General features: G+C 42.0%; 1 protein-coding gene across 11 annotated transcripts in view; it reads right to left on the reverse strand.

The window, feature by feature from the left end:
- Positions 1-14,502, reverse strand: part of STXBP5L (syntaxin binding protein 5L) — a 421,232-nt gene that overhangs the window by 146,430 nt on the left and 260,300 nt on the right. For all 11 annotated transcript variants that reach the window (XM_045001069.1, XM_045001067.1, XM_045001064.1 and 8 more), the window contains exons 8-9: positions 7,554-7,677; positions 6,927-7,005 (exon numbers count right to left, since the gene is read on the reverse strand). In XM_045001069.1, the coding sequence (XP_044857004.1) occupies positions 6,927-7,005; positions 7,554-7,677 (203 nt within the window). The remainder of the gene's footprint in view (positions 1-6,926; positions 7,006-7,553; positions 7,678-14,502) is intronic.

The raw sequence follows: 14,502 nt of genomic DNA on the forward strand, positions 1-14,502 counted from the left end.
GTGTAAAAATACATAATTATTTTATCAATTAAAAGAAAAACCTTATCAGTATTTTTCAGTATAACTGAACATTTATGACAATGGATAGCTTGTTATATGTTATCTACTTCCATATTTGAAGCTGCATTTGGAAGTCTTTATGTGGGCTCTTGAGCTGTCTGAACAACTTTCATGAAGATCCTGTCCTTTCTCAGAGTAGCCATTGCTTTGTTGAACATCCTCTTCTACACAGGGCCGGCCCACAACATTTTGGCACCTGAGGCAGGGAGCTCAAATGACGCCCCCATGTCCCTCGCTTGGGCCAAAACTTTGAAAGGTCTCAATTCTGCCTTCTTCCTGTTCTACTCCTCTCATGGTACTGCTCTGCTACCTACCCAACTAAAGGAGAACTAACAACTTAAAATGCTGTGTTCAAAAATTTTAAGTAACACTTAACTTTCAAACGCCTGAAAAGCAAATGTAACTTTTCTTGTCTGCATAGTAAACACTGGCATTTTTATCTGTTTGAATAATCAAAGTGGTGCTTTCTGTGCCTTCTTGGTTGCAAAGAACTGCTTCCTGAAGGTCCACAGTCTGGGCCAGCTCTGCAACCAACTGAGATGGTTGCAAGGCTGACCAGCCTCTCCTGTGTCATTGTGGAGCGTAGATGTGTTTTTATGAACTTCAGCTTGGAGAAGCTGCGTTCTCCACTGGCAACTGTTACAGGAAGTGTTAGAAGTATGCGCAGAGCAACAAAAGCATTTGGAAAGAGGGTGGTCATCTTATTTGTGCACATATATTCCAGAACAGCCTTTGGAGTTGATCTTGCTGAAATGTATCTTGAAAGGGCTTTCAGTTCATTACCTAAATCACTCGCATCAATATTGCGCGTATCATCATGTGTCAACACTGTCTGTAGTGCCCGGCATTGCTGGTGTAGGTCTTCTTCAGGTATAGTGAGGAGTTTTGGAATATCATACAACATCCCAAATATACTGTTGTGTTCCTTGAGCTGCATGAAACGTTCTTCAACTGACTGTATTGCACAATCTAGCACCTGGTTAAACAATTCAACTTTGAATTGTTGTTTGGGGTCTCTTATGGGATTATCCCGTGCCTCGTAATCAAAATGTCGTCTTCTTCGGTGACTCTTGTATTCTTGAATGGGTGGGAAAATAGCTTCAGTGTGAAGTTCCTTTGACAACTTCTGTGCACTCTTCAGAATGTTTTGAAATCCCTCATCTGACCACTAAGAATGTAGGTATGACTTTGCTTTGCTTTGTCCAGTTATTCCATTGCTCCAGATATATCGAGGTGAACACCTTGCAGTCTCTTGCTTACAACATTTATTTCAAACAGTATGTCATGCCACAACAGTAAGCCACACAGAAATTTGAAGTTATGTATGTTTCTGGTGATTCCATTTCCCTCTGCCACTGTTCTCCCAGGAACAGTTCCTGTCATAGCATTATCCTCCATAATGGCAACTATGGCATCATCTAGCTTCCCAATTTGGTGTTTGATAGGCTTTATTGCCTCCACTTGACTTTCCTATCGTGTGGCACTCAGTGGTTTCAGTGTTAGAGAGGATGTTCCCAGATGATGCTTCAAAATTTGCCATCGATGAGTTGATGCAGAGAAAAATACATAGATACTTCGAATTACATTAAAAAATTCAGCAGCCTACCTAGAAGCTGATGCTGCATCATTGACCACCAAGTTCAATGAATGAGAACTGCATAGGACAAAAAAAGCTCGAGGGTTTAACTCTCGGATCTGTGTCTGCACTCCTCTGTTCTTTCCTCTCATGCTGGCACCATTATCGTAGCCCTGACCTTTAATGTCAGCTATCGGAATTCCCATATTTTCCAGCTTTTTAAGAAGCCCATTTGTCATACCAGCTCTTGTAGTATCATCAATGTCAATAAATTCTAGAAAATGCTCTGACAGTCACCATTGTAGGGACATTTTCACTAGGTTCTGTTGTTGTTACAAAACGCATCATTAAAGTCATTTGTTCCGTATGACTGAGGTCAGGTGTGCAGTCCAGAATAACAGAGTAATATCTTGCTGACTTCAGATCTGCCACAATCTTCTGTTTGATTTTTGTTGCCAGTAACTGTATGATCTCATTTGGGATCGTTTTTCCAAGGTAGTGGTGTCTGTACATTTCTTGGGTGGTGACTCTTCTTAGATGCTCCTGAGTACAGCATCAAACTCAGCCACCAGCTCCACAATTTTAAGGAAGTTTCTATTGTTTGGCACATACAGCTGATCTGAAGTGCCACGCAGTGCTAGGTTTTGGGTAACAAGCATTCTCACAATGGCAATGAGCCTTTTCAGAGCATTTTGCCAGTAAAGAGACTCTGATGCAATCTTCTCTTGATGCTGATCATCTATGGTGGCCTTTAACCTTAGTCTCATCTCAAGCTCTTTCCACCTATGGAATGCTCTCTGGTGATTTGCTGCCTTCTCATGGCATGCCAGATTTCTAGCCAGATTTTTCCAGTCCTTTGTTCCTGTAGAACCCAATGTGGCTAGAACATTAGACTGGAAGAGTTTGCAACAAAAACAGTATGCAGCATTCTGGGTTTTTGAGTACATAAGCCATGTGGCCTCTCCACTTTGTCACCATTGGGGATTTCACGCCAGTAATGTGTTGGATGGAAACTTCTATTTTCATTGTCTTTGGGGAACATGAAGTTTTCCCCTTGCTGTTGCCCATGCAATACAAGGAAGTCCCTCAGGCTACTGCTCAAATGGGTCCACAGTTCTGGATCATCTAGACTTGAGGAACTAAACTCAGCAGCAGCTGTTTCTTGTGCCTCCACCACACTCTTCTCTGATCTACACTTTTCTTCAGGAATGTGCATGGTTACATCCATTTGAGATGGAGACATGGATGCTGCAGTAGCTGCCAGGTGACCTGCACTCTGACTAACTGGAAGATCAGGCATCTCCTCACCACTCACATCCTCACTGGGGCCAGAAGGCTCACCATGAACATCTGTATCTATGTATCTCAGGAGAGCTCCCTCCTGCTTAGATAGAAAAGCTTCCTTTGCTTTCTTTCTTTTTCTGAATGCTGCCCCAGAGGGGCATTTTCTTCTTTCACTCATGACTGCTGTTCTGTGCCAGCTACAGTGGCTCTCAACACTCAATTGAAGGGGACAAATAAGCAGGCTGGTAGCAGGGCCTGAGTGAGGGAAGATATCAGCATCTTAAGGGCCTAACTGGCTCCTACTACTTCAGTTGACTGCCTGTTCTCAAGTGGGTTCAGGGAAGCAGCGGGAAACAGGAAGCTCCCTGAGAAGCTGGTGCTAATCAGTCCAGGCTCCTGGGAGTGCTAGAGAGGTACATAAGAGGCTCCTCCTCCTCTCTCTCCCTGCAGCTCCTGCTGCTTTCTGTTATTCCCTCTCACCTTTTCCCCTGCCTGCCTGTTATGTCTCTTGTACCTTCCTTCCTCCAGCACAGCACTCCACCATCTCTGTGCATCTAGAGCAGAGAGAATACATATGCACCAGCAGCAGACACAATTTTCTACACTGGGTCCTGGTGGCGCCCTCTCACAGTCTGACACCTGAGGCGGCCGCCTCAGTTCGCCTCATGGTAAGGCCTGTCCTGCTTCTAACACACAAGGATTTTTGTGGAAGCAACCAACTAATCCAACTGGACACTTTGACAGAGATCAGGTTTTTCATGAAAGGAGCCATTGCTGTGTCAGAGAGATTATCTAAATCTATAATCTGGGGAATTAATACATAAAAACACTACAGTGTGTGTAAGTTAAGATTGATCTATACAGACATAACTAATGCAATATCTCAAAACCAAAAAAAGTTAAAAACATCCAGCAGTCTGTACTCCTCCCATCCAGAGACAGACCCCTCAGCACTAGCACAACCACTTCAGACAACATACCACAACCTTAATTCTGACCAAGTACAGGTGCCAGTCTTCCTGCACTCTCTTTCCGAAACTTGAGTGTATGTGATTTCATATAGCTGTATAAAGACCTGGGGGAAAGTGAGTATGTTCCGTTTGTGTGTGGTGGTGAGTTGTTCTCATCTAAAACATCAAAGTAATTCAAACCTAACTGAAAAGCTCTCATAGAAAGAAAGGGAAAGAAATCTGAACTCTGGAAAGCTGCAATGCTGAAGGATTCCAGGTTCTCAGTCTCCCATTACTAAGATACTTTATACAGAATAAATACCACCTTTCTGCTCCTACTTGGTATTGACCCTGCTTAGCCACCCAAGGATTGCATTTCTGTAATACAACAGACCATTGGATACGTTAAGGAAACAGGATACCAGACTAAATGGACCAGTATAGTGTGGAGACAGAACAGTGGACTAAATAAACAATGGTCTGTTCAAGTCTGGCAGAGAGAAAGCATACTAGCCTTGATAAGCACCAGAGAAAGGCCTACATATAAATAGTAAATTGGACTTTCCTGGTATGATAATTCCTAATTTCTTATAAAGAAGAACAAATGCAGCTTCGTATGTTGTAAAAGACTCTAAATATCAAATACACCTCTACCCCGATGTAACGCGACCCAATATAACACGAATTCGGATATAATGCGGTAAAGCAGTGCTCCGGGGGGGCGGGGCTGCGCACTCCAGCGGATCAAAGCAAGTTCGATATAATGCGGTTTCACCTATAATGCAGTAGGATTTTTTTGGCTCCTGAGGACAGCGTTATATTGGGGTAGAGGTGTACCTAGAAAACCTCGCAGCAAAATTTTTGAATAATTAAAATATTAAAACATGCAATTGCTACTGTTAAACTATAGTCTTTACAAAGTTCAAAACCCTTTTAAAGATCTTTTCAATGCACCGACTAATATTTTTATGTCATATTGTACCTTTTGTAATATGTTACTTGTCATAACATTTCTGCCTCTACACAAATTAAACAGAACAACCTGTATAAGCTAAGCAGCTCAAACTCTAACTTATATAACTGGAATCTTATATCTGTTAGTTTTGGATTCCAAAAAGATTTTGATAGATGAAAAATGTATTGCTAAGTTGCTAAAATAATTCAGAGTATAAGGAATAAAGCCAAAGATTTTGAAATAATGTACGTGATGTGATGATATTTGCCTGCTTCTTTGTAATATAATCAATTTAAATAAAATAATTCTTTGTACACTGCAGTCTTAAAGTACTATAAAGCAATAGAAAGATGTATTTTCTGATTCCCAAATGTAACTTTTTTCTGTGAAACTCATGAAAAGAAAAATCATTGACCTATCTAGCAAATGCCTGGTTGTCATAATGCGGTGGAGAGGCGTGTCCTCCTGTCTCTACCCAGTGCAGAACTGCTCATTGCCTGCTTAGTCCACACTTAGATTCCAGTCCTATGAATAGACCACATGGTGGTTCTGTGTGGGTAGAGGGGTAAGAGGCGCATCACAACAACAATGCTGTGGATGAGGCTGACTCTACCACATTCCATGCGGAAGACATGAGATTTGTGCATGGAACTTGAGGCACAATCTGGCAGGCATTACAGAAATGCAAATAATTATATTATTATGTCCCACTAGTCCTATATGTGATATACTTAACAAGTGTATTTCAAAATGTGAAAAAAACTTGGACCTTTACAGAAATTCTCACAAAGACAAAAGATTACATTTAAAATCTATTAAAGTTGCTAAGGAGAACAACCCCCCACCCACACAAACCCTTAAAAGTAGGAATTCTCCTGTTAAAATATTCTTCTTTCCCCTTACCCCCACCAAACATCATATTCAGCATTTTCACAGACAGATTTCTCCCCTCTATAAACAACTTCCTTACACTTCTATCATGTGTAGTAACACACTGCACATATCCTAATTCCCATGATTACATTATAATAACAACACATGTCTTTTAGACATTCACATACCAGAATATTGTGTTCTTCTCTGATGGGTAAGTCTACGGTCATAATTAAAGTTCTGCATTATAATGCAATTGTAGGGAATGTTGGGAGTTACTGTATATCCTGGAGGTATGGGATTTTTTTAGGTGTTTTCTCTGTGGGGATTTCCTTTTTTAAAACTGTATGTAGGAATTTAGTGGAAAATATGACACAGACCTTTTAAACCCTTTCTCAAGTCAGACACCAATTCAGGAATGTATTTAAGCATGCAATAACTTTAAGCATATGCTTGAGTCCCAATGATTTCAGTGGGACATAAGTATATGTTTAAACATGTGCTTAAGTGATTTTCTGATTTAGGGCCTAATATTGTAATGTACATTTGCACATAGACTATTAATTGGGAAGATGACAAAGGAATATATCGAAGGTCAAGTCAATGTTTTGTTTTTTCTGTTGTATACTAAATAAAAGAAACATGAATATTATTTTCTTAAAAGAGGTGAAATACTGTATATAGTAGGAAGGATCAATCTCTGGAAGATTAAATGTGTATCAGAGATCTAAAAATGCATAGAAAAGCCCTAAAAGGCAGAGCAGTTCCATTTCATTTCATTTGCTATGTATTCTGTGATTCATTTGCTTATTATTTTAATTTAAAAGCTGCATTTTAAAAAACAAATACATAATTTTAATAATTTTTAAACAGCATAAATTAGAAACAGCAGACCGTATCCTTCTGATACTTTATTGCAGACCATATCATTCTGAAGACACCTTTGGAAACTTGGTTTAAATGACTTCCTCAGCGTGCAGGAAATCTATGGCCAAGGTAAGGAGCATGGACACAATCCAGTTTTCTTGGGTCCTTTCCAGTGATCTAACCATAAGACCATCATCCAGAACAAACAGCATCTGATCATGTAATTACAGTCTGTAGCATTCATCTACATGTCCAACAGTGCCTTGTAGATAGAAGTATTCATAAGCAGCTCCATTTTACACAGAGTGTAGCCAAGCACATAGATTTGGCTTAATATTTTCCTAAGGGGACAAAAACATACCTGCTTTTACATGTCTTGTACTCTACTTTAAGAATTGGTTTACAAGACTCAGGTTTTTTCCCATCTCTTTGAATTTTTCCTGTGGAAAGAAAGAAGGTATAAATCTTACTAAAACTTACAATTGCCACCACACTGGATGGTTCTATATATAGCACAATAACTGAACTTTAAAGTCATTGCAAATGGCAGAGTACTAATACCTATTTTCCACTGCAGTTTGGATATTAATTTGTCTGAAATAATTAGATTCCTTTTGCTCTTTTATTCAACATATTTTCTTTCTTCACAGCAAATGCTATTGTCTTTTTAAATTTTGTTTTAAACATATATGGGCTTAAATGTTGTTTCCCACAAGCAAAACAAATCAAACATGGTCAGAGGCAGAGGGTATTAAATAAAAATCAGATAGTTAGGTGCTGAGACAGGCCTCTGATGTAAAATGTAACATAGCTGCTAGTTGATTTTGAGAATATTCTGCAGATTAAAGAATATAGGAACCTATACAAGAAATGGCTATGAAGTAGGACACAGGACCAGATAAAATGAACTAATCATAGATATCTGCAAATAAAACCATCTCTTTCATTCCTTCCCTGCAATATGTTCTTTTTAAAGCATCTTTCTTACCATGTGGGATTGTTATCTGAAATGGTCTGCTAGGACTTTTCAAGTTCCACAGAGTCAAGCTGCCATCAGAGTGACTGCACATGAACTGCTTCCCCTCATGATGCCAGTCAACAGAATGAATAGCCTAAAGAAATGGTAGTGAGAACAAACACGAAAGTCATTACAGAATACACAGTTCACATTAACTAATACAGCTACATTTTAATGTGTGATTTGAGGTTATCCTTATCCAATGGCATCTCAGCAATTGGGTGCCTCTTATTTGTCTACAATCCACCACCATCAGCACCCCTTTAAAGTACTTTCACTCAAATTGCTCATCAGAGCCAACAAAAGAAGCACCTTCAACTGTACATGCTAACTTAAATGTGTAATAACTTTTCTTAGTGTGTATCATTCTCCACATGCACAGCGAATTTTTATTCAGTTTTACTGCAAACACCAGATACACCTGCAAGCTCAGAATGTGGTAGTGGGCACTTGCTACAAGGGCAGATTTCCAGGGGTACATAGGGTTGAGAGACACCTCACCCACCTGCCCTTAGCCTGCGGAAATCTTGTTTGTACTGCCTGTGGATCAACTCCCTGAAATCATCAGCTTCTGGCAACACAAGCATGGTCCTCCAGGCCTCTGTAGGCCTCGTTCTCTCTGTATAGGTTAGCGATAAGCACACACCAATCCCTGGGTCCTCTGAGCATCCTTCTGGAGTGCCCAGCCCCTGATCCAATGAACACTCCAGAATTCTCGGATCCTCTATTCTCAAAGGAATAATACATCCCAGCTTGCAAGTTTCATTTTAGGATCCTCACTCACTTAACACACACCATTTAGATATACATATAGTGAAAGCAAGAATAAGATTATTATCAAAGAACAGAGAGTCCAGTGATAGCGAGTGAGAATATTGGAAACAAATGGTACATATAAAACAAAATCACAACACTCTTTCTAAAGCTAAACTTAGCTACCAAGGCATTCCTCTATCTTCTACAGGTTAGCTTATCCCAAGTCCTTTTCCCAGCTGACAACCCTTCTCATAAGATCAAGCCTGCTGGCAGCTTGACCTCAAAGACTGAAGGAATAACTGGGGATTCAGCTGCACCCCAGATATAGTTTCAAAGGTTCATTGTCTTACACCTAGCCAAGATAACTCCTGCTGGTTTTGTTTTTTCTCTGCAACCTGAGCAATATATTGATTAGCATTTTACTCAGACTGTAAATGGGTATCCATTCTGAACCACACAATACTTAATTTGCACATGACCCAGCCAGGGAAAGCATCTCTTTCCCTCCCTTCTCCCCCACCTGCCTGGAGTATGTGGATTACCTTATGGTGACCGGTCTTAACTCACAGAGCTAGAGAACATGATTTTTAGTATATATGCATAACTCTTCACATATTTTCTCAACATACATCTCACAATAATGAGGATGATCTGTGTGAAACAGGCTTTCGTTAGTGACCTTACATGACGTTCTTTGGTGGACTGGTATGTACAGGGGATTCCTGTAACCCTTACTTACCCTGTGCTCTCTGCCAGTTGGGATCAAGAAGTCCTTAGGTAACAAATTTGGATTGTGCATAGTGAGCTAGTACAGAGCTGGTGCTTTGATCTTGGTTCCATTGGCTCTGCCTTCTCTGGTTTCACAGTGAGGAGAATAGGTGGAAGCCAGATCAGAGCTCCTGCTCTCCCTGTCTGTTTTAGACCTGGGGAGAGGGGTGTGTGTGTGTGTGTGTGTGTGTGGAGGAGAAGGGAATCTCCCATTGCCCCTCCCACTGGTCTGGGGTGAGGAGAAGAACATTCTAGTAAGACTCTCCTAGTGAGGTGGCAGACTGCTGATGTGAGCCAACCTGACCTGAACCCAAGAAGGTCTAGTTTTTTTCCCACACAAGCCAAACTAGACTGTACATTTGTATTCAGTTCTTGCTGGGTTTGGGTTGGGTTGCAAGGTGCTACCTAGATCCACAAAGGGACTTAGGTGGAAGAGGTGGGTTCCCTTATAACCTTCAGCTCAGTGGTTAGAGAACTCACCCAGGATATGGGAGACCACGGTTTAATTCCTCCCTCTGCCCAATGAGGATAAGGGATTTGAAAAGGGGCATTCCACCTCTCAGGTGAGTGCCCTAACCACTGCACTACAGAATCATTCTCACGCTTTCCCTGGCTCAATACATATTTAATTGTTTAATTCTTTATACAAAGTGGAATGGCTTCGACAGGAGAGACTGAGAGAGACTCATATCAGAATATCCCATAGCCCAGTGGTTAGGCCACAGAATATAATATCCCAGACACAGTGTGATGCCCTGTCCCAGGCAGACTATACTTATCTCCAACACGCATCTGTTTAAAGAGGACTAGTTAACACTAGGTACCTTTTAGTTTGCACTAGCAGTGTTTGCATGGGGATTTACAATGCAGCATGCTAGTGCATGCTTCAATTCACATACATATAGTCTGAAATGTGGGGCCCTGTAGACATAGCCATAATTAAACTAAACCAAATTAACTCTACTTTAATTCTGAATGAGAGTGTCCATACAGAAGTTTAATGTAACTAATCCACTTTAAATTTACACCTTTAGCTCATTCAGATTAATTTTTCTAAGGACTTGTCTACACAGGGACATCTAGGAAAATTAATCCAAATTAACTAAGGGCATGAATTTGAAGTGGATTAGTTAAACTGCATTAAACCCCCATGTGAACAGCCTTATTCAGAATTAAAGCAGCCTTAATTTGGTTTACCTTAATTACCTTCCAAAGTGAACTAAACTGCATTAAGGGCACTTTAATTCTGAATAAGTGCATCTACACAGGGATTTAATGCAGTTTAACTAGTCCACTTCAAATTCACATCTGAAATTAATTTGAAGTAATTTTCCTGTATATCCTTATATAGACAAACCCTCAGGGTACATCTGCACTGCAATTAAACACGCGTCGCTGGTCCGTGACAGCTGATTCATGCTTGGGGGTTCAGTCTAAGGGGCTGTTTAATTACGGTGTAGATATTCAGGCTCAGGCTGGAATCCAAGCTCTGGGACCCTTCCCTTGCATGGGGTTCCATAGCCTGGGCTCCAGCCTGACTCTAAATGTCTACACTACAATTAAATACCCCTTTAGCCTTGGCCCCATGAGCCAGCCGTGGCTGTTTAATTACAGTGTAGCCATAATCCTTAATGTCCCTGCGTAGACAAGCCCTTGGACATACAAGATTCTAGCGGTTGGAACACAAAACAAAACTCTCTGAAAATTGGGAAATAATTATTTCTGTATTTTTTGTAAAAATACATTCCCATGCAAAACTTTAAAAATGATCTTTACGTACACGTTTTAAAAAGAGATAGATTAGAAGTCAAGAGAATCATTTACGATTTATGTAAAAAATTATTTGGAACTTTATGGACTAAACTATGAATGTTTAGTGTCAAGGGAATAGATAGATAGAACACTTTCCTGCCTAACCACAAGTAGCAAGATTAGGGCTGTTTATCGTGGAAGAATAATAAGAAAGGGGGAGGGGCTCATTGTTCCTTTTTCCCTCCACACCCCTAATGCACTCACATGAGAGCAGTCATCATTTACGCTTGTATATTTTGGTTTTCTTTTCTAAGGTTTACATACTGGAATAATATAAAGATGTTCCTTGTCCTCTTTCTTTCCCATAAAATAGATAAACCAACATGGACTCTGTAAAGGGAAATCACACCACTCTTCTCTGATCTATTAGGGTTCAGGTGGCACACTGGCAAAATAGCATATAAAGGAAAACCTGATGACCTAAATTTATTGGACATTTAACAAGTCTTTGAAAAAGTTCTGCATAAGAGGTTCTGAAGGAAACTAAGTCGTTTGTTGACCTGAAACCCCCTAACCCATTTTTCAAACTGGAGTCCATGGACTCCTGGGGTCCACAGGGTGTCCACTGGCCCCACTGATCAACTCCTCCCTCTCCCTCCCAGTGCCTCCTGCATGCCACAGAACAGCTGTTCAGCAGCATGCAGGAGGACCTGGGAGGGAGGGGAAGAAGTAGGAACGGGGTACGCTTGGGGGAGGGGGCGGAAAGAGGAGGGGCAAGGGTGGAAGGGAGGCGAGAAGAGGTGGGGTGGGGGTGAGGCTTTGGGGAAAGATGAGGAATGGGGGCATGGCATGGGGCTGAGTGTGTGTGTGTGGGGGGGGAGGCTTGGAGATCCGCAAAAAAATGTAAATCAAAATGAGAGTCCTCGGGTTGCTAAAGTTTAAGAAGCGCTGCAACTAATTTTAGGGTGCAAGATTACTTTTTGTATCATGTGCTAAGGCATAATAATAAGATATTAAAATAGGAGCTATTAGAGCTGTCATGCAAGTACAGAAACATAAGAGTCTGTATAACAACTAAGGTAGGCTTGGCAAATAAGCTGAGACCTAGTGAGCCTGTTAGTAGCTTTGATAGTTAGCTTAAGTAGCGAAGGAGTTAGCATGACTGCTTAACCTGAGGTTTATACAAATTAGCAATGTTTTGTAATATGTAGTTTGTAATAAATAAGTTCACCACAGAAGCATAAAATAATGTATTTTGGGAGGATGTTTTAGTATGTGTAACCATGAGGCTAACTGCATTAACATATCGAAAACATTGGGAAATGTATTAATGTGGTACTGACACAAATAGCTTATGACAGCAATCAGAACCCCAATTATATATTCCCAGAACACCACATATGGAAAAGGGACCAAGACCTAAGTAAATTTGGTCTCAGACTGTATATTTATGAAAAACAGGGTATAAAAACTGATTCATGAATGTTCATGTGGGACACCAAGAGTGACTAAGTATGCAGCAGACCAAAACGTCATTTCCTCTTGCAGTGTGCTCCACTGACTGTTTCTTCCACCTTTGTTTCTAATGGCCTGCATTAGGTTCTAAGCCCTGGTCAACACTATGAGTTTAGGTCGAATTTAACAGCGTTAGATCGATTTAACCCTGCACCCGTCCACACAACGAAGCCATTTTGGTTGACTTAAAGGGCTCTTAAAATTGATTTTGGTACCCCTCCCCAACAAGGGGATTAGCGCTGAAATCGACCCTGCTGGGTCGAATTTAGGATAGGGTGGACACAATTCGACGGTATTGGCCTCCGGGAGCTATCCCAGAGTGCTCCATTGTGACTGCTCTGGACAGCACTCTCAACTCAGATGCACTGGCCAGGTAGACAGGAAAAGCCCCGCGAACTTTTGAATATCATTTCCTGTTTGGCCAGCATGGTGAGCTGATCAGCACAGGTGACCATGCAGAGCTCATCAGCACAGGTGACCATGGAGTCCCAGAATCACAAATGAGCTCCAGCATAGACCGAACGGGAGGTACTGCATCTGATCGCTGTATGGGGAGACGAATCTGTGCTATCCGAACTCTGTTCCAAAAGATGAAATGCCAGAATATTTGAAAAAATCTCCAAGGGCACAAAGGACAGAGGTTATAACAGGGACCCGCAGCAGTGCTGCGTGAAGCTTAAGGAGCTCAGGCAAGCCTACCAAAGAACCAGAGAGGCAAACAGCCGCTCCAGGTCAGAGCCCCAGACATGCCGCTTCTATGATGAGCTGCATGCCATTCTAGGGGGTGCGTCTACAACTACCTCACCCCTGTGCTTCCCGCCTCCCCCACCCCTCCCGGGCTACCTTGGCAGTTATCTCCCCATTTGTGTGATGAATTAATAAAGAATGCACAAATTTGAAACAACAATGACTTTATTGCCTCTGCAAACAGAGATCAAAGGGGGGATGGGAGGGCGGTTGGATTACAGGGAAGTAGAGTGAACCAAGAGGGCAGTTTCATCAAGGAGAAACAAACAGAACTTTCACACTGTAGCCTGGCCAATCATTAAACTGGTTTTCAAAGCTTCTCTGATGCACAGCACGCTCTGCTGCGCTCTTCTAACCGCCCTGGTGTCTGGCTGTGCATAATCAGCGGCCAGACGATTTGCCGCAACCTCTCACCCCACCATAAACATCTCCCCCTTACTCTCACAGATATTGTGGACCACACAGCAAGCAGTAATAACAATGGGAATATTGGTTTTGCTGAGATCTAACCAAGTCAATAAACTGCACCAGTGAGCTTTTAAACATCCAAAGGCACATTCTACCACCATTCTGCACTTGCTCAGCCTATAGTTGAACTGCTCCTTAATACTGTCCAGGCTTCATAAGCCATGGGAGCAAGGGGTAGGCTGGGCAAGGTGCGACCGTGTTGTATTGCCGCCTGAGAGAGTAGCCTGAGGCAGAAGCCTCCAGCTGGGATGATATTCCAGGCAGGACTGAATCTCCATTAGACGAAACTTAAAGAAGAGAATGACCTGGAGTCATTCCCATTTTTGTCCAGGCGCCCCTGACTGACCTCACCGGTCTGCCCAGGCACTTCCGACCAACCTAACTGAGGTCGGTGAGAAGCACCCACAGGACGACAGTTAGCAGTCGTATTGCACCGTCTGGAAGGCAAGGCAAGGGGATGCTGCTGTGTAGCACTGCAGTACCGCATCTGCCAGCAGCACCCAGGAGACATACGGTGACGGTGAGCTGAGCGGGCTCCATGCTTGACGTGGTATGTCTCCTGCATGGGTAACCCAGGAAAAAAGTCGAGAAATGATTTTTTGCCGTTGCTTTCACAGAGGGAGGTGAGGCCTGACGACATGTACCCAGAACCACCCGCGACAATGTTTTTGCCCCATCAGGCATTGGGAGCTCAACCCACAATTCCAATGGACGGTGGAGACTGCGGGAACTGTGGGATAGCTACCACAGTGCAACGCTCCAAAAGTCGACACTAGCCTCAGTACTGTGGATTCACACTGCCGACTTAATCCGCTTAGTGGGGACACACACAATCGACTGTATCAAATTGATTTCTAAAAAAATCGACTTCTATTAAATCAACCTAATTTCATAGTGTAGACATACCCTAAGT

Source organism: Mauremys mutica, chromosome 1, assembly GCF_020497125.1.
Source record: "Mauremys mutica isolate MM-2020 ecotype Southern chromosome 1, ASM2049712v1, whole genome shotgun sequence".
NCBI classification, from domain to species: domain Eukaryota; kingdom Metazoa; phylum Chordata; order Testudines; family Geoemydidae; genus Mauremys; species Mauremys mutica.